At 44.8% G+C, this 25,034-nt stretch overlaps 1 protein-coding gene across 2 annotated transcripts in view; it reads right to left on the bottom strand.

Moving 5' to 3' along the window:
- Positions 1–8,184: 8,184 nt before the first annotated feature.
- PTPN14 (protein tyrosine phosphatase non-receptor type 14) overlaps positions 8,185–25,034 on the bottom strand; it is a 178,305-nt gene continuing 161,455 nt past the window's right edge. For both annotated transcript variants that reach the window (XM_004578645.4, XM_058669182.1), the window contains exons 16-19: positions 22,130–22,258; positions 20,093–20,327; positions 15,738–15,901; positions 8,185–9,073 (exon numbers count right to left, since the gene is read on the bottom strand). In XM_004578645.4, coding sequence (XP_004578702.2) covers positions 8,945–9,073; positions 15,738–15,901; positions 20,093–20,327; positions 22,130–22,258 — 657 coding nt within the window. In that variant the 3' untranslated portion in view covers positions 8,185–8,944. The remainder of the gene's footprint in view (positions 9,074–15,737; positions 15,902–20,092; positions 20,328–22,129; positions 22,259–25,034) is intronic.

Consider the following 25,034-nt stretch of genomic DNA (forward strand, 5'->3'; position numbering starts at 1 on the left):
TGGGATGAGTCCTTTGAGGCCTCTGCCTGCGGCATTTTCCCGTGAGCTGATTCCACAGTTTTAGGTTACGTCTCTAAGACCCACGAGAGGAAACTGGAACAGAATATGTGATGGCCTTCCCATCCTTTTGCTCAGATTCTCAAGCAGTCAAGTTCTATGGATATCTGCATTTGGTACAGTTCTTAATCGTAACATTTACCATTGATCTTCAAGATGGGTATGTTCAAGAGATGGAAACCTTGGGAACCATAAAGCTAGTCCAGCTGGGTTCATAAAGAGCTTCTCAATTATTCCATCAGGGGTATCCCACTCTATAGGGCTGTGTCACTTAAGAAGAAAACTACTTGTGGTTGCAGTTGTGATATAAGTTAAGCTTCTGCCTGCAATGCTGCCATCCCATATGGGCCTTAGCTCGAGTCTTGGCTCGACCTAGGCTCTTGGCTTTGTTTGGCTCAGCTCTGGTGTTGTGGCCATTTGGGGAGTAAACCAGAGGATGTTAGATCCTTGCCTCTGTCTTACCTCTCTATAAATCTGCCTTTTCAATGAAAATAAAATAAATCTTCAAAGAAAAAAAAATTCTTTGGGATTGCTCTCCTTTGGGAAGCCTGGCATACCAACCCCCTTCATGTGACAAGCTGTCTTCCGTTTCATTCCTGATGCACTCCCATCCCATCTCATTTCTCTGCCCTTTATCTAGCTCTTCTTAAAGACTCCCTGCTCTCCAATACATGCCTCCCTAATCAGGAACCTGGTGAGCTTCTCAGTTTGTCTAAACTTTGCTTCAAAAATAATTGTCATATTTCTATAAGATATACACATTCTTCTTGATCCATACATATAACATGTATATGCAAATATATATGTATTTAAGAATTACTTATTTGAAAGGCAGAGAAGAGAAAGAGCAAGCACATTTCTATTGGTTGATTCACTCCTCAAATGGCCACAACAGTAGAGCGCGTCTAGGCTGAAGTCAGGGGACTGCGGCTTCACTAGGGGCTCCCGCAGGAGTGGCAGGAACCCAAGAACCTGAGCCACCTTCAGCTGCTTTCCCAGGCACATTGGCAGGGGACTGGATCCGCACAGAAGCAGCTCTGATGCCCGAGGTGCCAGTGCTGCAGGCACTGGTTTGCTCCACTGTGCCACAAGCCAGCCCCAGGGATCTCTCCACATTTTCTTAATTGTAAATCTGCTTTTGTCAATCTGTTGTTATTGAGGAAAACAGAATCACAAATAGCTTGATTCTGTTTTTGTCATTTTATTACAAATTTGTATATGCTGATTGTTACTATTTTTGTATTCTGGACAGACCTTTTTACAAATTTTCTTCCCCAGCTCTGCTAACAGTTCAGTTGGAGACAATTTGTCTAATAGTAGTCACATTCTTTGAACTTCTAAGTTGTGTGAGAGCTGTACTTTATCAACCAAAGAAAATAAACCTGGTCTATTTATTCAGCAGCTGAATATTAGTTAATTAGTTTACCTTTTCTGCCATTCTACCTGACTTTCTAGTTCACCTCTTATCATCTTTTAAACACTTCTGAGCTTTTCTTTAAATAATTGTAATGATTTTGATGCCACAGTCATCACACAGACATAAATGCTTAATGGAGCTGTCATCCATTTTACCCCAAGAGTCTTCAACGATTCTCATTTTCATGATATGAAACAGAATGGGCCCTCCGATGGCTCTCTGCAGAGTGAAGAGCGGCTGTGGACCGGTTACTGGCTCCAATTGTTACATGGCTCTTTTGCTTATCAAAGATATGAGAGGCATCAGAAAGTTCTTGGAAATGGAACTGAAGACTTCTGCTGCAATTTTTAAAAAATTCACTGAGTGTTTTGAAAACACCCATTTACCACACCCTCTGGGAGACTCCCTCATCATCCAGGGTGCTTACTCTGCACATCTTGTGGAAGCTGTTGGCTGGAAACCTGGAGAGGCAGCAACCTTGAAACCTAGAAATAAACTGAGCCATTAGGAAGCTGAAAGCCCAGGAACAAGACTTTGGGTTTTCCAAAAGCAACCTGGTGTCTACATCTTTCGTATCAACAATTTGCTACCTGAGTAAAGAACACTGGCAGAGGGGGAAGATGGAGTTAAATGCAGGTTACTGCTGCGTGCCGAGAAAGACTCACTAATTCTACTTGCTTAGTTACTCTAACACTGATGAATTTGGGAAATCCACACCTAAACCTTTAGTAAGGAAGAGGCCCAAGAAGGCAGACTTTCCAGACATTCTAATTTATAAAAATAATCGTAGCAGTAAAGAGATACAGGTGTTTTCAACTAATGTAAACATACTTAGTACTGAAAATTTCGATTTAACTGTTTTCTCTGAAAAACAAAAAGGTTTATTGCATATGGAAATCAATAGATATCTTTTACAAAAAAGGTTAAAGGTCTCACATTTGTAAAGGCACATATGAAAAATTTTACAGCATGAACAGTGAGAACATCAACTAGAACCAGTATCTAAATACAACTTTATAAAAACAGAAACAGTGCAAAAAATACTGTCAAAGTCAGTTTTATACATCTTTCCGTTACGTATAAAACTGGCAAGCTTAAGCTTATTTACTGATATAAAATAGCACATAGAATAGCATGCATAGATTTATTTAAGGCTTTTAACATAAAATTAATAGGAAACCTATACCAGAGTCCCCATGTAGGGAATGTCCTTCAGCCCTCTGCCCTGCTACAACAGTAGTCTGGTGGTAGAGACCCAGTTTCCATCTTGCAAAGTAGCAAGTGGCCACCAAGAGAACAAGTCTGTTCTCAGGATTCCAAATTCCAACCTGGAATGCATTTCTTGCAGCAGCAGACCAGGTGCAGGTTTGCGCTTCCTGGTCCAGCCACAAAAGCCAACACAGTGCTGCACCTCAGCTGTGCTGGAAGGCAGCCGGCTTCTGGGGGCTGACCCCAGAATTTTAAGGGCACCTGTTTTCTAAGTTGGCGACTTGTCTGTACATCATTTCAAGAGGAAGCCTATTAAATAGCACTTGTTTCGGATGATACCAAATTCACAACATTTTAAAAAGCACAGACCAAGGAAAGCATCAAAATACTGTAGAACAAGAGTCCAGTGAGACAAACTAGATGAAGCTGTTCCTGCTGTGACCCAAGTCACTAGGTAATACAATGAATAGTCATCTGCATATGTAAACCTCTTTTTCCTCGTTAATATCCCTAAGCAGGGGAGTGCCTGCTGAAGCCACAAAGGACACACACAGGAAATCATCCTGGGGAGGAGTGACCTCACTATCTCAAACAATGAGGCTAATGGGTGTCTGGAATTCCAAATAATGGCAAGAACTTCAAAAGAAATGGCAGTAAAATGTTACAATATTCAAGCTCCCAGGGGAAGCAGCTTTGAGTTAAGAGCTTGCAGTTCATGGCCACGAGTGTTTACTAGCTAACACTGTGGTCAACAGTGAGGGAGGAGGCCCCTGAGAAAGGCAGAGAGCACCAGGCCCTCCTGCTCCGAGAGCCACCCTCGTGGAACTCAGGGCAGCATTCCTGAGATTTCAGCGAAAGGTTGCACCCCAAGGCACAGGAAGATCCCAATCCCATATTCTCAGCTTCCCTCTAGAAAATTCTATCTGATGGGATGGTACCTGGAGTGTGCAGCTGGGAAGGAAGGATGTCACCTACATAGAGATGGGATGGTGGGCCATGGTCTCCTACCCTCCTCACTAAATGCAAATCCATCCGTGCCTGGGCAGCCTGGGAGCTGTCTCAGGTTGGCCAGCCAGTGCAGAGATGCCCGAAGCAGGACCCAAGCAGAAGTGAGAAACAAATTAGTCTGATCATTATGCCAAGTGTAGCCACCATGAATCTAAGTTCATCTTGAAATGACTACAAGGACAACTGCAACCTTTTAAATAGGACCATGTCCGTCTTCCACGCCTGCACAAGGGACAATTCCTAAAACCATGAGAGTAAAACAGGGAGGGAGAGTAAAGGAGGGAGATTCCTGGGTAGGACTGTTTTTAGCTGCTCTCATTTGAATTATCATTTGCTAGATCCTACGCCTTGAGATCATATAAGCCTAAAAATAATGTTCCCTAATTACATATCTTGGAGAGCTTTGAGATAATGAATTCTCCATGAACAGATTTAACACTTATAAGGTTGGTTGCTCAACGGCAAAAAAAAAAAAAAAAAAGAGGTAGGAAGTGAGAAAACACAAAAGACTGGAAGGCAGCAGAGCCCTAAGCGAGTGAGGGCATCTCGGAATGGAGACGGTTACATGAGAAGGCATTCCCAGCCAGCCCTCACCCCCGAGACAAGCTCAGCTGCTATGCTCACATTCTCCTCTCCATGGACACGACTTGCTGGAAAGGAGAGTGAGCTCCTCAGCTCCCCTGAGGTCGCAGGTAAGAGGAACAGGGGTACGAGCTCCGGGAGCCACGCAGGTGCACAATGCCCTCTGCTCATGAGGCTGCAAGGACGATGAAGGGCTGCAACCGTGAGGCAGGGCTGTGCGTCGAGCAGCAAGCCCAGGCAATGATCCCAAACTGCGCATCCTCATCCTGGCTGACATCCACTTGGCTCTACGTCAGCCTTGATTCGCACTCTATGGACCATGGTGACACTGATTCCAATGAGGCAGTCCAGTCCTTTCTGGGATGCCATTTTTCCATTCCACACTGACACCACTGAATGGAAACAGGAGACTGCAACTCCAGAGTCACAGTCTGCCTTTTGAGAGAGGACACATCTGGGGCTCATTTGTCATGTTCGGCTGAGATCAGCTAATACAGATCAATGCAACAAACTCAGCTAATGCATCAAGAAAGGGGAGCAGCTACAGATCTCCCTGAATGGGCTGAGTGCCAGCCCAAACAGAAGCAACACCGCTGCCTCTCTGCAGAGTAACCTCCAAGGGCCAGAAGATGGCCCACACAGCGAGGGAGGTAGGCCACTACAGCAAACCGGAAGGGTTACAAGAAGAGGCAGGCTGCCTGGTACACACACTTCATCAGCACCTGCTTGGAGAAGTGACACCTGGTGTTAGGGATCATACTGCATCAGGGAAGAAGTCATCTGCCTACTGTTTGAACTCTGTGTCATTACTTAAAATATAGTCAGTCATGAGGATGATCACGTGGGGCAGTCAATATTCATGTGGAAAAAAGAAAAGGAGTCAGCTGGCTAGAAACGGTGACCTGCGACACCCACTGAGGTTTACACCTGAAAAGTGAAGAGAATGGGAATTTAGACTGAACGTGAGCAGGTAGCTGAATCCCACGGGGATTCCTCCAGGGGACTCTACCAAGATTCTCTGCTCAGGGCAGTTCCATTGTAATTTAGAAAGCACATCTCCTTCTCAGACTAGAGGACAGAAGTCAATTCCTGATTTGAAGGAATTTATTACTAATCCATCTGGAAATGTGTCTATCTTCCCTGATCTGCTTGGTACCTGCACCTGAGTGCAGAAGTTCAGTCAGGGCATGACACCCTTCTCTAATGCAGCCATGTCTTCATTTTTGTTTATCTGACAGGCTGAGTGACACACACGGACAGAAACATCCAAAGCTCCCATTTGCTGGGTTACACCTCAAATGCCTCCAACAGCTGAGACTGGGCCAGGCAAAGGCAAGAAACTAGGAGCTCAATCCAGATCTTTTGTGTGGATGCCAAGGACCCAACGTATCCTGCTGCCTGCGCATGGTGGACACTGCAAACTGGAATGGGACAGGAGCAGAGCTAGGCTACAAACTCATCTGCTAGACCAAATGCCTCTGCCTGAATCCTCCTTTACTTCCTATGCAAGAAAAGAGCTTCAAGAAGGAGAATTCCAGAAGTTCACTGAAAATGCATATTATGAACACAACTCTGCAAAGACTTAAAAGTGCTGTGTCCAAAATAAGTATCATTTAATCACAATTTTCTCCTGTGCGTTGGAATGCCTCCCGTATAAGTGCTATCTGTAAACGTTACTAGACTCTGACTAAAGGGCAGAGTCTCTTAGAACCCAAACAAAACGAAACACATTCAGCAGCACAAGCCTCGGCTTCTCCACGGAGCTCATCTCATGGACAAAGAGATCAAATTCAGGGCCCGGGCCCCCAGCGACCTAGGCAACACCCTTTGGGTCAGTGTAGCCAAATGAGTGTGGATGAAAAAAAGAAAATAATAGAACTGGAAAACTTCAAAACCAGAGGCCTGAAAATGCTGGATGGCGTTGTCTCATTTCCCTCTCCTCCTCTATTTTTCATTTTTTTCCTTCACATCCTCACCGCAGCAACAGACCCTGACAGTTCTAGCTTCAGACTTGATACCTCATCAGGAAATCATTCCAAAAGCTCTAACTAGATAACTAATTTAATATACTTTGCTTCAAGGTTTATTCCTTGGCTTGCTTCCCAGATATAAAGCATCTCTGGGTAATTATTATACAGATGCCACAGAAATGGCTGCGGCTAATGGAACAAGAGATGCGCTGGCATTTACTGGAGACGTGAAAAGGAATGCAGAAAAGCAAGCCATTTGTTCTTAAAAATGAACTATGTGGGATCACTCTTGGATGCTTTCCTTTGGGTTTCCATATAAACCTTGCCTAGCAAGCTGGATATTAAATTTACCCCCTCCTGCAGTTTGTGCTTATCCAGTAACCCATGGCGTAAGAGGGGAGCGGTGGACAGGATTAAAGGAAGTCCATGAGCGATGAGGTCTAGGAGACCAGAGCTACATGCTGCTCACTGGAGACTTATTTTAACAGCACCCACACAGGGGCTTAGAGATAAAAGTTAGCCATGGATGTTCTTTATCATACAATAAACCAAGCACTGAGATTAGCAGAAGGTTACCCCCAAAATGAAAAATCTCCAAGAAGAGGATTCCTTGTGGATGAGTTTCTTGCAGTTTAAGTGTTCAAAGCTCCATTTTACTGCAAATGCATGGGCAATGGGTGTTTTAGCTCGGCAGCTATGAAGTGTGCCTGTCATGAGAGTGCCTGGCAGTGTTTCTGACACCTGACTCCCAACCCTGAACCCAGGTTCCTGCTAGTACAGAGCCTAGAAAACAGCAACAACAGCTCAGGGTGACTGAGCTCCTCCCTCTAGCGGGAGACCTGCATGCAAGTCCTGGTTCCTGGGCTTTGGCTTGGCCCAAGCCCAGGCTATTGGACATGTGGGCAACAAATCAGTAGGTGGGAGCTCGTTGTGTGTCCTCCCGCCTCTCAATTAAAAAATAAAACAAGAAAATACATGTGGCACTAATGACTTTTCGGAAAATACACTAAAATTTCAGAATCTATAAAGCTGAGTTGAACTTACATTCCATGATTAGTCGTCAGATCTTAAAGAAGAGAAAGAGGAAGCTCTACTTCCCAGAACAATCTTGAGTCTAAATACAGAGTCCAACCCGTGACACCTGGCCAGATGTCAGACCTGCTGATTCATAGTCCAAAGGAATGCATAAGGAATCTGTCTGTAAGAGGTGACAGGAAGTCGCACAGCCGTGCCCTTTCTGGCTGATCTCATGCCATGCTTGGTGTTTTAGCTTGGGGGGAGGGTGGTAAGTAGCAATGGAGTCAGGCAAGCAGAACCCTGAGTCCTAAGAATAACACCACAGTTTACAAGTTGTATTTTAAAAAAAAGTTGTGAAACACTAAACTCCTCAAAATGCAGCAAGAGGGAGAGGGTATGGCATAGGACTGATGGGTGTGTCACTAAGCAATTGAAGAGGACACTGACCAATGAAGTCCAAAGGCAGACACTGGCAAATGAGCTTCAAATTCAGAGTGGTTCACACCAAAACCAGTGAGTGGGTCTCATGGTGAAAGGGAACAGCGTAGAAGGATGCTGCGACAGAAAAGCCACAATCTTTCATCGTGCGCACCATGATCTGAGCTTTGGGGTCCTAAGTAGGATCAACTTTGCTCTTCTGGCCAAAGCCTGGTGCAGTCATACTCAGAGTGGTTCATGGCCAGGGTCTCAGCTGCTCACCTGCCAGCTTACATGCCTACCAGCTCCCAGCCATCAACCTCCCCAGCTGATTGTTCTATAACTTAGCAACTGATGGAAAGGCAAACACACCCGAGGCCTCCACCTGCTGTGCCCATCCTTCACACACATCAGAGCTCTCTAGCACAGAGTACCAAGGGCCCCACCAACGCCATCTTTTTCCCACCCTGGGGTCTGTTAACATGGCTCAGCATCCCTGGCCTGGGGACCTCCTGCGTAAATGGAGAGAAGCACGGAGCACCCAGGGCGCAGGGCTGGCAAGGAACCAGGTTCTGGAGTCCAGAATAAGGAGATGGCCAACATAGGCACAACAGGCACTACTCAGTCCACAGATGGCCATTCCCACATGGCATGGAAACATTTTCTCTGACTATTCCTATCTTTAACTCACACTTGGGAGGGGAGGGCTAGAGAGGGTGAGAAGAAGGGTTACTGGAGATGAGAGCAGAGATGAAGAAGAGAGGAAATCACCCCTACATCAAAGCACATGATCCCCCAAACAGAGTAGGTTTCTTTCTTTTCTTTCAGGAAAGGGTCTTGGCTCTTTTTGTTGTATTTCAGGATGAGTTCATTTTCTCACCATCTATAATTTAGCCACAAGGGATCAAGCTGGGGATTTGCACAGGTGGGTGACAAACCCACTACATTAGTGGTCACTAGACATATGCCCCTCCTGCCTCTGCAATCCCAAACCAGCTACCAAGCCACCTACCTTTCCTACGACCACATTACAATGCAGATCAGTCAAATTGTTGTTTAAATGAAAATTACTATATTATTGTGAAAACTGTATTATCATAATTCACAAAAGTTATTCCAAAGGGGGAAAAAATAAATTATCTCATATAAAATAATACATGATGCTTGCGAATACCCTGGGCTCCTACTTCAGGGAGCCCGGTGCCAGCCGTCTATCCCCAGCAGTGGGGAACAGATGTTGTCTGGAGGTGATGTTCCACTGAGGAGATTAAATGAGTCTGGAGTTTTGCAGGAATTGGATGAGGACCTGGTAGACAAACTTGTACTGGGCGATGGTCTGGATCATGAACATCCTTTGCTCTCTGAGAAGCCGCAGCATCATGGGGACTTCCACTTTCTGTGAGAAAGAAAAGGCACAAGATCCTAAGAGAGGAAGCTTCCCTGGGCTCATTCCCCTACCCTCGTTCAGCAGGGAATCACCTGCCGTCGAGCGCAGGCACGAGACAAAGCAAAGGCCTCTGCCCCCATTCGGTATTATGAGTCAGCGTCTCCACTGCCACTGGAGCATCTGAACATCAGGTATCAACTGCTCCTCGGTCTTTCAGCAAACATCAAGTATGGACATGAGGGATCGCCAGTGTGATATTTTAATTAGGTGGGAACTTCAAAAAGTTCATGGAAAATGCAATTAGAAATTGATCTTACCACTTTTTTCCTAGCTCCATGCATGGCTCCTTCAGTAACAGGAAGGAACCTGTTTCTAGGCACTTGCTGAGAAGCTCTCTTGTATGCATGGGTTTCAAAAAACACTCTAATCACAAAATGCACATCTTTTGATTCCATTTTTCCACTAACATTTTAGAGTTCCCCCCATAGTTTACTCTGCTAGATGAGAAAAGGCTGGAATGAAACCTTGACCAACATTCTCAACTCCAAGACAACTCAATAATAAGATACATTTGGGTCTTAGTTTCCTAATTTGAGAATAAGAGTAATTGCATTTTCTCCCAATAGGAGAGTGGTCTTGCCCAAGGTGGTGACATCTCCTTAGCGGAAATATGGGGTAATAAACAATACTCACCTCACAGGCTCAAGTGGCAAAACACACACAAAGTGATTTAGTCTGGTCTCTGGCAGCAGTGAGTTCTTAACAGAAACAACTCTTTATCTTATTAACATTAATAAAGATATTAGGAACACCATTTTGCCCATCTCATTAAATCACAGGATTATGGCCAAGATAAGCAGAGATAATTTATGTGTTGCCCTTTGAAAATAAAAGCACACTCTCTGAACACTTGTTCGAAGTTGCAACAAAAGCCCTTTACTAAAAACATCTTGAGCAGTAAATGGGATTGCCTGTGAAGTCTTTGAAATACAGAGCTGACCTCAAGGGAAGGAAAATAATACAGGAGCCATCAGTGCTGGAGCACAGTGCAGTATCCCCTCACCACTTCCATCCTCCTGGACCAGCAGGGACATGCACCTGTCAGCTGTGGATGCTCTTTTTTTTTTTTAGTTTTTTTTTTTTTTGTAGTTCATTTTTTCCTTTTTTTTATTGATTACATTGCATTATGTGACACAGTCTTATAGGCACTGGGATTCCCCCCACCCTTCCCCAACCCCTCCCACGGTGGATTCCTCCACCTTGTTGCATTACCACAGTTCAAATTCAGTTGAGATTGTTTTATTGCAAGCATTTACCAAGCATAAAGTCCAGCAGCTTATTGTCCAGATAAGTTCAACGGTTTCTTGGGGAGACCATCTCTGGTCTGAAGGTAGAGCTGGCAGAGTATCATCCCGATCAATTAAAAGTCCCGACATAACATCAGTAGTTTGTTTTTAAAAATTGACAATTTATTGTAAAAACTACTGATCTTATTTTTAATTTGCTGTCTAATTGTGTTGTGCAGTTGTGTAGTTGTGTTGTCTTATTGTGTAGTTGTGTAGTTTCGTGGTATATTTCCATTGTGTAGTTGTGTAGTTTTGTTGTGCAGTTGTGTAGTTGTGTTGTGTAATTGTGCAGTTGTGTAGTTTCATTATGTACTTTCGTTATGTTGTGTAGTTGTGTAGCTGTGTTGTGTGGTTTTGTAGTAGTGTGTAGTTATGTAGTTGTACAGTTATGTAGTTGTGTATTAGTATTGTGTAATTGTGTACTTGTGTAGTTTCATTGTGAATTTGTATTGTGTAGTTGTGTAGTTTTATAGTATAGTTGTGTAGTTTCGTTGTATAGTTGTGCAGTTGTGGTTTCCTTGTGTAGTTGTGTAGTTTTGTTGTGTAGTTGTGTACTCTCATTGGTTGTGTAGTTTTGTAATTGTGTAGTTGTGTAGCTTTGTGTACTTTCATTGTGTTGTGTAGTTGTGGATGCTCTTAACCCAAACACGAAGTGAGCACAGCTGAGCAAGCACTAGAAGTAAAGCAAGAGAAATTCAGCTGCATGTCTCACACTGTAACCCTTTAAAATGAATCATTTCAAACATGCAATAACACAACACCTTATATCCCCATTAGTCGCTCATTTCTAAAGCCACTTAAGGAAAGCACATCACAGACTCTAAGAGGACAAAGCTGTTGGGTAATAAGAAGGAAAACAAGGTGGGGGGCGGGGAGGCAGGGAAGCATCTAATCTTCAAACTATGAGCCAAAATGCAGAACCTAGATTATAGGATTCTGATGGAAACAACAAGTCTTGGCCTATATCATACTCCAAAGTGACCAGTGTCCTGGCACACAGCCCAGGAGTACCTGATCATGAACCCAGTTCGTACAGAATCTCACAAGCATTACTGTTGGGACACAGAAGACACAGGGTAGACAGAATGGGACTGTCCCTGTCATGCCTGCGCAAGGCTTTGACAGAGAAGCAAGACTACTCAGGAGCCAAGAGCACAGACCCTACGTTCAGATTCCCAGCTCTTCCGCTCCCTGGCAGTGACACATGGGCACATTACTTCATCTCCTGTGACTCAGTGTTTGTTACAGAAATGCATGAACAGGACCTAACTCATCGTGCCACCATGAGAACTACCTGGGTTAATTCTGCAAAGCTCTTGGGAGAGTGAGGACACACAGTAACACCGCCATCACGTCTCCTCCCCCACCACCTCCAACATCATCAACCCTCCCCCACGACCTCATTTTGCACCTAACCCTCCTCTTGCATTACTTTTAGCCCCATTTCAGTAACTTTAGGAACTGGTCACAAAGGCAGAAAACTGTCTGATATAGGGAAGTTTGGAGAAAAGACAGAGAAGCTCCCCCAGTCCTCAAGGAAAGGGTCTGAGTCACCTTAAAGAATCGCTTCCTCAGACTCTGCTGGGAACCAGCCCTAACCTCAGGTGGCTGACCCTCGGTCACCTCGACACTGCATGAGGCAGACAAGAGAGGCAGAAAAGCAGCATGGCTGCCACAATTGCTCTTCAGAGACTGAGAAACCGACCTTCCAGAAGGAACTATGGCAGGGACAGGTGGCTGCATTAACAACACCAAAAGTACAGGAACCCATAAAACTTGAACTCTCCAAGAAACTTTACGCCCCTCAGAGCGTTTCAGCTCACACTCGGTAACCCCCCAACCCCTCCACTGTCGGGCTTCTCTGAGCAGCCTGGCTGAGTTTACTCTGATTCTCATGGCTACTGCTTCATGTGGGCCCGCTTCATGGCTTATGCTCAGCTTCTCTGTGTTAATGAGACCAAGGAGCAAGAGTTCAAGGAAAGCACAAGCCATGTGATTCACAAAATGACAACGAGGTATACAATATACTGAAATACAAACCATGCTAAATCCAGCTGTGGAAGGAAGAAAGTTTGAGCAGAAAAATGGGACACACAACTTCACATTCATTTGTCAAGATGTTTGTTTTGGGGCTGGCAAGTTGGCTCAACTGGTTAATCCTCCACCTCTAAGCGCTGACGTTCCATATGGATACCAGTTGGCATCCCAGGTGCTCCACTCTCCATACAGCTCCTTGCTTGTGGCCTGGGAACACAGTACAGGATGGCCCCAAAGCCTTGGGACCCTGCACCCACATGGGAGACCTGGAAGCAGCTCCTGGTTCCTGGCTTCCAATCAGTTCCACTATGGCTATTTGGGAAGTGAACCAGCAGATGGAAGATCTTTCTCTGTCTCTCCTTCTCTCTGTAAACCTGCTATCCCAATAAAAAAAAATAATAAATCTTAAAAACAAAGCAAAACAAAACAAACTTTGCTTAAAAATCCCAAAAACGGCTGGAGCTGTAATACAGTAGGGTTAAGTCGCCACCTTCAGTAGCAGTATGGGTGCCAGTTTCAGACCCAGCTGCTCCAATTGTAATCCAGCTCCTTGCCAATGGCCAGGAAAAGCAGTAGAAGATGGCCCAAGTCCTTGGGCGCCTGCATGTTTGTGGGAGACTCAGAAAAAGCTACTGGCTTCAGCCTGGCCCAGCCCAGGTCATTGTGACTATCTGGAGAGTGAACCAGTGGACGGAAGACCTCTTTCTCTCTCTCTCTATGTAACTTTGCTTTTTAAATAAATGTGTTTTTTTTTTTTAAAATTCCCACAAACTTAACATGTTCTATTCTCTCCTGAGACAGGGGCTCAAATCTTAACTAGGCAGGCCTGAAACAGCATCAGAACAAAGTAAAGAATTTTCCCTGAACATTCACCAATAGCAATTATAGGAAACAGGACAGAAGAGTCGGGTTATATTTGTGCTAGGGAAACGGAAGTGAAAAATATGAGTCATCTGGCTATCTTTGAATATCAATGGAACAGAAGTCCCTTGTGGACTGACCATGTGCCAGCACAGAATATTCTGGCATGCAGTAGGGCATTGAGGGAAGCCGCTATATTTGGACACATCTAGAAAATGCAGCCTCCTGGCTGAATCCTGCAACTTGATGGCATTTTCCCTCTGTTCTCCTGGACCAGGATCATGCGGGCATCAATGAGCCCTGTGGCATTGCCTTGCAGTGACTTAGCCTCTGCCAGGCCTCCGAAGAGCTCAGAACAGACTCACCTTGGTGACTGACCACAGCCACAGGTTTTTTTTTTTTTTAATATTTATTTATTTTTATTGAAAAAGTAGGTTTTCAGAGAGAAGGAGAAACAGAAAGATCCATCCACTGGTTCACTCCCCAAACAGCCACAATGGCCAGAGCTGAGCCAATCTGAAGCCAGGAGCCCAGAGCATTTTCCGGGTCTCCCACATGGGTAGAGTCCCAAGGCTCTGAGTCATCCTCAACTGCTTTCCCAGGCCACAAGCAGGGAGTTGATGGGACGTGCAGCATCGGGGACTTGAACCAGCACCCATATGGGCTCCTGGCACTTGAAAGGCAAAGATTTAGCCACTGAATCATTGTGCCGGTCCCCACAGAAGCTTCTTGATGTGAAAAAGGAGGAGAGAGGGCAAAGAATTCACAAGGAATGGAGAAAAGAAGGGGAATTCAGTGAAGAACATGCTCTGAGGATAAGAAGAGACCCCGAAGGAGGGAAACAAAGATAGGGATGCTCCCACTTCTCCCTGGAACCCACGCAAGCTTCCAGGGTGAGTCCAGACACTCTTCGGCCACATGTACACTGATCCCACTCTTTTTATGCCATGTTTCTGGCTCTTGGGGAATTCAGGGACTGACCACTCACTGAAGAGAAGTGACTATACGCTTCTAGCAGCGACAGAGCAGGAGGAAGCGAACAATCAGATTCCATGGGAGACAAAACAGTAAGAGACAGAGAAGATGTTGAGATTTCTGTTATGTAGTCTCGACTGATTCCACTCATCCACCAGTTGTTTACCATTCTGGAACACCAACCTGACGCTTGGCCAGCCCTCATCTGCTTTTTCAGGGCACAAGCTCTCCCAGGTGTATACTGCAAGCTTCTAAAATGTAACCTTTTCTAGGCAGGGAGTTTCAAAGTCCTTTGAACATGTGTAAACTGAGCATTTATTTGTTTTCCTCAAGTTTCCACCTATCAAACTTCATGATTTTAATCTGGTTTTCAAACCATCAAATCACTAGCGAATACCTGAACATACCAATTCTGCCATGGGATTTGCCCAACACTCTGTAGTTTAAAATCTACAAACCACTGAGTTTCCTTTAGCTGTATAACCTGAAAATTAAACAAGGGTACTTCTTGTTTGGAAGCAGTGGGCGGGTGGAGAATAATTCTCTATCAGGAGATAGAAAACTTATTTTTTGTCCAGACCACTGCTTACGAGCCATTCAGCACTAGGCAAGTGGCATCCCTCTTGGCTGTAAGCAGCTAGGACATAGCTCTTCCACATGGCAGAAATGAAGGCCAACAACGAGGATAAAAAGATGAAGACTAAAGCTCTATGTTTACTACACAGCACCATGTAAACAGAATGCAGAGGGACGGCCCTTTAGGTTTTCATTGCTGCTTGTCTGCCCTACACCAAATGGCTGGTCTCTCCTTGGAATGCCCTAAAGGACAGCAGGACAGGAAGGCCATGCACCTTGAGGGTGCATAACGAGTAGCTCCCAGCTTCCCTGGGGATAGGAGCGATAATATTCAGCCCTAGTGACACGTGCATTCTCAGAGGACCCCTCTTTGCCACCCCACACCCCTGTCAGCCTTAAGAAGCTCCATCAACCCCCTTGAAATAAAAATTTTGCTGTGTGTGATCAAAAACATTTCCAAGCAGACACATTTTCCCACAGGACTAAGACCAGAACACAATGTCCAAATGCACGATGCATCTAAACTGTACATGACCGTGTAATTCACCGTGATAAATGACCTTCGATAAAACCGGACTGTTGACAAATAGCACAGACTTCTCTGGAAATGGATGCTGCCTGGGGTTCTGGTTTTTTAAATGCTTCCTGCATCACATTATTTCTTCCATGTTATCTGAGCATCCACACAAAGTAGGTAGAGGCCAAAGATAAGGAAGGTTATAAATGACAGGGTCAGACTAAGGGCTGTGGGTCTAAGAGAACGATGGTGAGGAGACAGGAAATGAACCACTGACCATGAAAAGGCACGGGCACAGGTGTAGCCACTGAGTACATTTGACCCCAAGGTGGAGAACTTGGAGAGACCCAGAATGACTCACTTCATTATGCTCCAGGCAGTAGATCATCAGCTCGGAAAGAATGACCACGCCGGTCCTTCCCACTCCCGCACTGCAGTGGACAACAATGGGAGGGTGGCGGTTCTTGGTGCCTTCCAGCATGCTGTTGGTATGGCGACGGACAGACTGGATCTCCTCCAAGTAGGCTGTAGGACAAAAGGGAAACCTTGTCACCAAAGTCTGTGTGTGTGTGTGTGTGTGTGTGTGTGTGTGTGTGTGAGAGAGAGAGAGAGAGAGAGAGAGAGAGAGAGAGAGAGAAAGAGAGAGAGAGAGAGGAGATGGTGCATCTTCTGAAACTGACAGTAATTTACACTTCTTCTAAGACACTAATTATTTGGCTGGTACCCACTATACAGTCCTGGATCCAGAATGGACCAGCTGGGAGTCAATTAGTCCATGGGAGACTCTGCACTTTAAATTAAATAGTTCTTTTTTAAAAAAATTAAATTCTGTTTTCCCCTCTGCAAATCCCCAAGTCCCCCAAGCAGATGATTCTAGACATTACTTACAGCAGTTCCTCCTATTAACAGGCTGGGATCGGAACAACAGCTAAGTCCCCTTGAAACGTCCGCCTGTCAGAGCCAATTTCTGGCAGGCAGAGCGCGTCCATCTGCCCCTCCTCTTCCCGCCCAGAATGAGTGAATGTCAACCGTGGCTTGACTACAGTTTTAGATTTTTAAGTAGACTATGGGGAGGCTGCTTTTCAGCATAGATTCCAGGGGTTAGGCAAGGGGCCCAACGGGTCTTTGTTCCTGAGGCAGCATGTGTGCGGGGCAGAGGGGTCATGGCCCTCACACCCCTTCTAACATCTGCCGAGCCCACCAGGGCCATATGGGGAATAAGATTAAAAAAAAAAAAATCCCAGTCATACAAGATTTCTGGACTTTTACACTATCTTGGAAAAAGGGAAAAGTATATAATGCAGTCATCAATGTCCAAAAACCAGGAAAATTAGTAATTTACATTTTGTACTACGACGGGAGACAGAGATAAAGATGCTGATATTCAGAAAATTTCATCCTAACACAGCAGTAGAAATAATACAATAAGGAAACAAATTGCTGAAGAGAAAACACACATTCAAACCACGAAAGGGATTCAAGTGTCTGTTCACATGCAGTTAAATAAGAACCTGCAGGGCCCAGCACAGTGGCCTAGTGGCTAGAGCCCTCTCCTTGCATGTGCCGGGATCCCATATGGATGCGGTTTCGTATCCCGGCAGCCCTGCTTCCCATTCAGCTCCCTGCTTGTGGCCTGGGAAAGCAGTTGATGACAGCCCAAAGCCTTGGGACTCTGCACCCACGTGGGAGACCCAGAAGAGGTTCCTGGCTCCTGGCTTCAGATTGGCTTAGCTCCAGCCACTGAGGTCACTTGGGGAGTGAATCAGCAGACAAAGGATCTTCCTTTCTGTCTCTCCTCCTCTCTTTATCTGACTTTCCAATAAAATAAAAGAACCTGCAGAGCAGATATCTGGCTCCATGGTCAAGACACCACTTGGACAGCCTGCATCCAATATCAAGGCCCAGCTCTGCTCCAGATTCCAGCGAACGAGCATCCTGAAAAGCAGCAAATGCTAGCTCTTGGGCCCCTTCACTCGTGTGAAGGACCTGGATTGAATTCCCGGCTCCTGTCTTTGGCCTGATCCATACCTGTCCATTGTGGGCATTTGGGGAGTGAACACGTAGGTAGGGGACATTCATTCTCATGTTCTTTCTCTCACTGTCCCCCACTCTCCCCAACACATACTCCTTCCCTCTCTCCTCTCTCCTCTCTCCTCTCTCCCTCCTTTTCTCTCTCAAATAAATAAGTAAATAAATAAAAGTTTGGCAAGAAAAACCTGTACGGTCTTACTTCAAAAAGTTATTGGAAAATGGAATTAAAAGATAAATCTGTTTGGGAAGTGTCATCACTGCTATGTAAAGTAAGATAAAACAAGGAGAGACATCCTGAGAGGAACCAAGCAAGGAGTTGCTGCTGGACACAGGGATGCCTTTCATCACTGTCTTGCCAGGAGGGAAAGAAATTAGGCAGCTGAGTGTTCTCATGCAAGAGATGAAGCTTTTCTTGAGCTAAATTTAAGAAACAGAAGGGATGTCAGGGCCCCAGAGCAATAGCCTAGCGACTAAAGTCTTCGCCTTGCATGCACCAAGATCCGCATGGGTGCCGGTTTGTATTCTGGCTGCTCCTCTTCCTTTCCGGTTCCTGTACCAATGTGAGAGACCCAGAAGAAGCTCCTGGCTTCGGAGTGGCTCAGCTCTGGCCAGTGTGGCCACTTGGGGAGTGAACCTGTGGACAGATCTTTCTCTATATATCTCCTTCTCTCTGTAAACTGCCTTTCCAATTAAAAAAATAATAATAATAAACCAAAAAAAGGGGGAATGTTGGAAAAGAGAGCAGATGCTACTTTCAACTGAAGTTCACAAAATACCAAGAAACTGGATAAACAGAAGGTTCTTCCATCAACCCTTAACTTGTTACTCACTGAAGAGTTCTGGAGAGCAGCAGTATGGTGTTGGTATTCTGCACCCAGGTAGTCTAATTTCAGCACGGCTAAAAATATTTAGGATGTAGAAGAAATGCAGAATGAGCATTTCCAAGGCCTTGGACAGAACACTTGCCTTGAGTTTCTTAGAAATGAGGCTTAATATATGAACTTAAACTCTACAAATATTCCCTTTATTTTTCAGTAGTTCAGATTAGCTTCCCTTAAATGGATGCTGTACAAAGATTTTACTATACTTTTACTTCTAAAAGCTCTAGCTTTCACCAGAGCCATTAGTCAATCATCCAACTAATCCAGCTGTATTATTTCCATTTTCTGCCTGTTGGAGGAAATTTTAGTAAGTAGATTAGTTAAAGATTACCTGTAAGGAAAGACAGACCCTGCCCTCCTTGTTAAGACTGAGCTATAAAGATGACTGGCCATTTGAGTTTGGAGAGATCACTAACCCTCTCCTGCTCTTACCAGATTGATTGATCTCAGCGGTTTTGCCACTCCCCACGTCTACAGTCCAAATACTCAGGTACCATCATTATTCTAATGCGGGAACTAAACTACTTATATCCATGAATAAGCATGCATCAGACATTTTCTGCTGGAACTTATAAGTTGGTATTTTTTTTTAGCTCTTGAAAATCTCTGTCTCCTTTCTCATCCAACTCCATTCATTCTGATGAAATCAAATCACGGCCTGGCACGATTCAACATGTGGCTAGCAGTCCCTTCCTGGTAGTCACAGGTCTCCCAACGTGGCAGCGACACTTTTGCAAGCAACAGAATCCCCTTCCCAGATGGGGAAGGAAAGGAAAGGGTTTCTCCACATATAGGACACTTCTTAGTGAGCACATGGAAAGGCCAGGGAGAGCCCAGGTCACCAGTGCAAACTCACGGTAGACACTTCCCACCCCCCACCCCCGGATGGTCATTACTGGTCTGTCTTCTTCATTAGACTGTGGGCCTGGATCCAGCTCTGTGTCTAAGAGCCTGACCCAATGCCTGGCACAGAGAAAGCCGATACCCAATTTTTGGCCTTTCAAATAAATTCCTGTATAATATTATGAGCTGGTTGCTAAAACGACCTTATCCTAAAAAAATAATATATATTACATTTAATGTGAAATAATACACAAGCCTTCCTGCAGATTTCAGCGTCAAAAATTATAAGGTGATCTCAATTTGATAAAGTACTAAGATTTACTACTGCTGTGAAATACAGGGTTTATGAGATGTAAACCTTCAAGAGAAGTATGTATTGTTTATTTTCTATTTTCCTTTATAGTGATGAAACAGACATAAACATAAAACTTAGCATTTTAACTGTACAATTCAGTGTCATTAAACACATTCATGATGTAGTACAATCACCACTACTATCCATTTCCAGAACTTTTTAACTTTCCCAACCAAACAATAATTCCCTAAACTTTTTTTCCCCGATCCCGCTCCTTACTAAACTTTTTGTCTCTGTGTATTTGCCTATTGTAGGCACCTCACAAGGAAACCACAGTATTTGTTATGTTTGACTTATTTCACTCTAGTCAAATGTCTTCAGGGTTCATTCATACTGTAGCTTCTATCAGGACAGCAATGAATGAGCACATAGATACACAAGTGTGCACCAATGTAAAATGAATTATTTTGTTATAGTCTTAGCTTATTTGCAACCGGTAAACAGAATAAATGACACGGATTATTCTTTTCTCCTACCAAAAAATGATGAGACATATATATTTGTTGTAATATTTTACCACATCAGAAAGAATTGTCTCTGTCCATTTCATCTGCAACAGACAGACTGCTGATGCAGCTGGCTAAGCACAGAACAGCAAGAACTTACACAAAAATCCTTGTACATCTTCTGGGCAGCCGTGATCTGGCCAGTCAGTGTACTGCAAATGCCAAACCGTCCTTTCCTGTCCAGATAAAAGGTGCTTGACCTTCAAGCCTGTGGTTGCATAGCAACCAGAATCTGTCCGGAACTTAGTGGTGACCTTGAACTTGCCATAGGTCGCTGAGCTGTGTTTGGAACCCAGTTTGGGCCAGTATCGGTGGCTCTTGGTTCGTCCACCCTCCTAAAACACACACAAAAGCAAAACTGGCAGTCAATCAGAGAAAGTTCTTAATCTGAAAATCTAAGCATAGAATAAAATGCAAATCGCTTTTCAACAATGAACTTCATAGTATGGTGTAGTGTCTAGCACATGGTAGATCCTGTACATCTTGGCTAAGACCAGTACTACTTAAAATGGTACTTAGATCAACAGGAAATTTAAGAGCCACATTTAAGTGTAAGTGAAAGAGGAGAGCAAGGAGACAGCTATAGACATGCCGAACTCATGGAACAGAAAGGTCTTCAGGTGAGCAGGGAAGAGGTGAGACAGGTGGACAAAAGACCCCAGCTCATGGCAACGGATCTGAATGTCACACCACGGATGGTGGTTAAGCCACCCAAAGGTTTTAAGTAAGGGAGTACCAGACACCAGTTATCCTTCTAGGCCACATTTCTCGCTTCTGGTTCAGCCTTTTTTCTGTTTTGAGACACTGCCGGCTGACACTGCCTCCATCACACAGCACCAACCGCTGGGCTCTTCCTTGTCACTCATGGCTTCTCTTCAGAGGAGCCTTGGCTGCTTATCTGACCTAAAGCGTTCCACGCCCAGCCCGCCATTCCCTCTCCCTCCAACACTCTTCCCCAAAGCCTTGTGCTGCTTTCTGCAAAGCACTGACTACTCCCTGAACTTCTGAACTTCTTCACGGTTTCTCCCACTACGACGGAAGCTCCATGGGAGTAAGGATGGTGCTTGCTTCACTGTTCGCTGTGCCCCTGAGTTAAGTGCAGCGGATTCCTTCTTTGGAATGGAATGTGTCCACTGCAGGGATGCAGTTCTGTAAGAGGCTAAACTGGGTCCAGAGACTGTTTCTCTTCCAGGTAGGGTCAAAGCAAATGTCAGCCCAGGACGTTCAGTGGACTCTGAAGATCTGCAGACTGTCTTCCACTGGGCTGTTCTAGAAACAGTCAATGGAAGAACTCTATTACTGATGCCTTCAAACTACTGCCACACCGCAGAGGTGGTAAAAAATGCAGGACAGTAGCCCCTTCAATGACTTAAACAATACAAGCTGGAATTTCATGAAAGTCAACAAAGGAGGTGCTAACATTTTTTTTGAGAATGTGACAAGAGAAGAAACACAATACTTCTTTCCCCAAAGACAGCAAACTCCCAGCTAACTGGATCAAGCGGTAGTGTGTGCCAGGTTGAGTAACACCACAAGGAGTTCTCTAGTTACAGCAGAAAAACTGTGTTTGGCTTGGCAGAGGAAGAAAAAGACATTTCTTTCCCTCTTCCCATAGCAGAGCCTTTGCCAGGGACGACAGCTCTGGTCTCTTTTCTGCTGATAAGCAGGATGACATGTGGGCCTGATGGGGCTCAGGCTGGGAGGAGAGGGTGATTGCCCAAGCAGGATGACATGTGGGCCCGATGGGGCTCAGGCTGGGAGCTGAAGGTGATTGCCCAGGAGCAGCCTGAGGAGCTCAGATTCCAGTACAAACAGCAATGTCTTTGGCTGCCATGAAGCCAGCTGACTGAAGTTTGGTTGCTTTAGCTTTTATGCTGTTATATTTTAATTTTCATGTGTGACAACCCAAGGAAATGAGATGAAAGCCAGATGAAAACGAGAGAGGGAAAGGCTACAACAAGAAATTAGCACTGGGAGAAAAAACAGAAACAAAAAACTGTGGCAGGAAGAAGACAAAACAGAAGCACCTGTGGAGGAACAGCTGCAGAAAGCAGAATGGGACAGCCAAGTCACTGGCACCAGTGCCTCTGCGTCATCCCTGCCCCAAGAAGGGCCCTGGGTGGACCACTCTCCTTACCTCTTCTGCGGTGACCATAGCGATCACATTAACACCCTGCTCCCACACCATCTGCCAGAAGTCGTGGCATGTATGAGGCAAGGGCCCCTGAGTGGCAAGGTAGTGCCATTCCGCCCCACCGATCATCACCTGCAAACCAAGCAGAGCATCGGTCAACAAACCCCAGGTCCAGGACAGAGCCAACTACTGACCACAATGTCATCTGTATCCAACATCCTACCTTGGACGGTATCTTTTGAGTTAACTGGGTTTTGTTTTGATCAAAAATCCGAGACCACAGATAGCTAATGACACGGCCATTCAAATCTATTTAACATTTACCTGACCTCTTTTCTTCTGCAACTCACAGTATTTGCAAACCAGTACGTATTAAAAATACATTTGGGGACAGTGTTGTGCAGAGCATGTCAAGTCACTGCCTGAGACACTAGCATGCCATAAGGGAGCTAGTTCTTGTCTCAGCTACTCCAGATTTCTGTTAATGTGCCTGGGAATGTAGTGAAAGATGGCCCCGACCACTGGGTGCCTATATCCATGTGGGAGCTCTGGGTTGAACTCCAGCCACCTGGCTTCAGACAGGCGCAGCCAGCACTGCAGTCATTTAGGAAGAGATACAGTTGTTTTTAACTCTAACTCTGCCTTTCAAAATAAATAAATAAACCTTTAAAAATACATATATTTCAGACCCAGCACAATAGCCTAGTAGCTAAATCCTTGCCTTGCATGTGTCAATATCCTATATGGGCCCTGATTTGTGCCCCAGCTGCTCCACTTCCCTTCCAGGTCCCTGTTTGTAGCCTGGGAAAGCTGTAGATACTGGTCCAAAGCCGTGGACTCTGCACCCACGTGAGAGTCCTGAAGAAGCTTCTAGCTCCTGGCTTTGTTTGGCTTAGCTTCAGCCATTGTGGCCATTGGGGGAGTGAAAACAGGATGGAAGAGCTTTCTCTCTGTCTCTTCTTCTCTCTGTATATCTGACTTTCCAATAAACAAATCTTTAAAACATATTTCTATCTCAATAGGTATATATACACATATGTGCATATTCATAAGCATATATAAACACACATGTGCACATCTTAATCAGTTAATTTATGCTGACTACATGCAATGAACTGATGTTTTACATTCTTTCTCTATTTTATAAAGCATGCATACAAGCACATACACACAATCCTGACTGTCCACAACCCCACCACTGTGTTGCAACCCACACTTTCAAAAACAGTGCTCCATGGTGCCCTCTTACAAAAACCTACCATGAATTAACATTCCTGACCTGAAGGGAACCCAGTCACAAACCTTCCTTGCCATCACTGCCCTTTGGTGACATGTAGAGCAGGGAATTTAGAAATGCACTTGTCAACAATACATGGTATTTTATCAACAGCTTCACCTAGAGTAGTGCTACAACCTCCAAATGAACTATAGAGTTACCAATGGTGGTTAGCTCTGAGTTCCTAGTGGAGTTCAGAGCAATCAAAGGAGGATCATTTGTGCAGCTAGAAATATCAGCCACAAAGGATCTTAAATAAGCAGTGCTACTCAAAATGTGTTGAAGGTCAAGGTACAATTGTGGCATTTGGAGGAATATTTTCCTTTCCCCCTCCATTCTGAAGCCATGAGACTGCAAAGCCAGGTCTCCTTCCCTTTGGGCCAACACAGAGCTCCAGGGAGTTCCAGGAGCCATGAAGTGATCATTGTTTGAAACCGTTCTGGATTTGTTTTAGACAACAACGATCTTACTTGATTCTAACACACAATGTTAGCTATTGTCTTATAACACAACACAATTTTAGGTCACAGCTGGCAAGAGAAATCTATTTTCCACGTACTAGGGGGAGAAAACATTCATAAAGTTATTGGCTTGGAGTTTGGTTTATCTGCGGAGTTGTGATTTCAAACATTAGCTTCTCTGGCACCCAACATATAGAAATTGTAAATACCTCCCAAGAACACCGCTGCCTGGGGTTTTTCTGGGCATTCCAAGTCCTGGCAGGAGGGCATTCAAAACTTCATTCAGAATGCACCAACCAGCGCCACCGAGGCGGACTACACAGCTGTGATTTCACCTCTCAAGCACATAAATCTCCGTTCTGTGTTAACGGCCGCTTGGAACTCAGGGGAGAAAACATTGGCAAAAGGTACAACCCTCTTCCAAAAACACACGGGTATGTTCCTGTAAGCTCTGTGAGTCAACCAAATGCAGCCAGGTCCAACCCAGATCCACAGGATGAAATGCGGGCCTCGGGAGAGGACGGCGGAAGAGCATGGCCCCGATACCAACACCCAACGGGCACTGTTCATACAGTGACAGCTCTCTCCTGAAAGCATTTGGAAAATGGTGGAAGAAATTTGGCTGAAAGAACAGAACAATAATGCCATTTCACAACTGTCGGATACTTCACCAAGAAGCAGCTGTGTCACTGGCATCTTTGTTTCAGCACTTTATTTCGCTCATGATTTCACAATCTAAGCCTACTGAAACACCACTGCCAACATACTTCAGAATTTCATGGTGTTCAGTTTTTATGTATTTACTTTTAGACCTGTTTTATTTGAGATATACAGAGAAAGAGAGATCTGCTATTCACTCCCCAAATTGCCTCAACAGCTGGGACTGAGCCAAACCCAAAGCAGATAGAGTTAGAAGTCTATCCGGGTCTCCTCCGTGGATGGTAGGGGTCCCAGTACGTGGTTCATCCTCTGCTGTGATCCAAGGAGCTGGACCGTTAAGTGGAGCAGGCAGGACTCTAACTGTGCTCATACAGAATGTCTGCATTGCAGGCAGCAGTCCACTGTGTCACAATACTGGCCTCCTTTTGTTATTGTTTTGTTTTGTTTAACTGTTTTAATGCTCATTTCCAAACCAAGAGTATAGGCACTGGTGTTACAATGCAGTGGGTTA

This window comes from Ochotona princeps, chromosome 10 (assembly GCF_030435755.1).
Source record: "Ochotona princeps isolate mOchPri1 chromosome 10, mOchPri1.hap1, whole genome shotgun sequence".
In the NCBI taxonomy this organism is placed as follows: Eukaryota; Metazoa; Chordata; class Mammalia; order Lagomorpha; family Ochotonidae; genus Ochotona; species Ochotona princeps.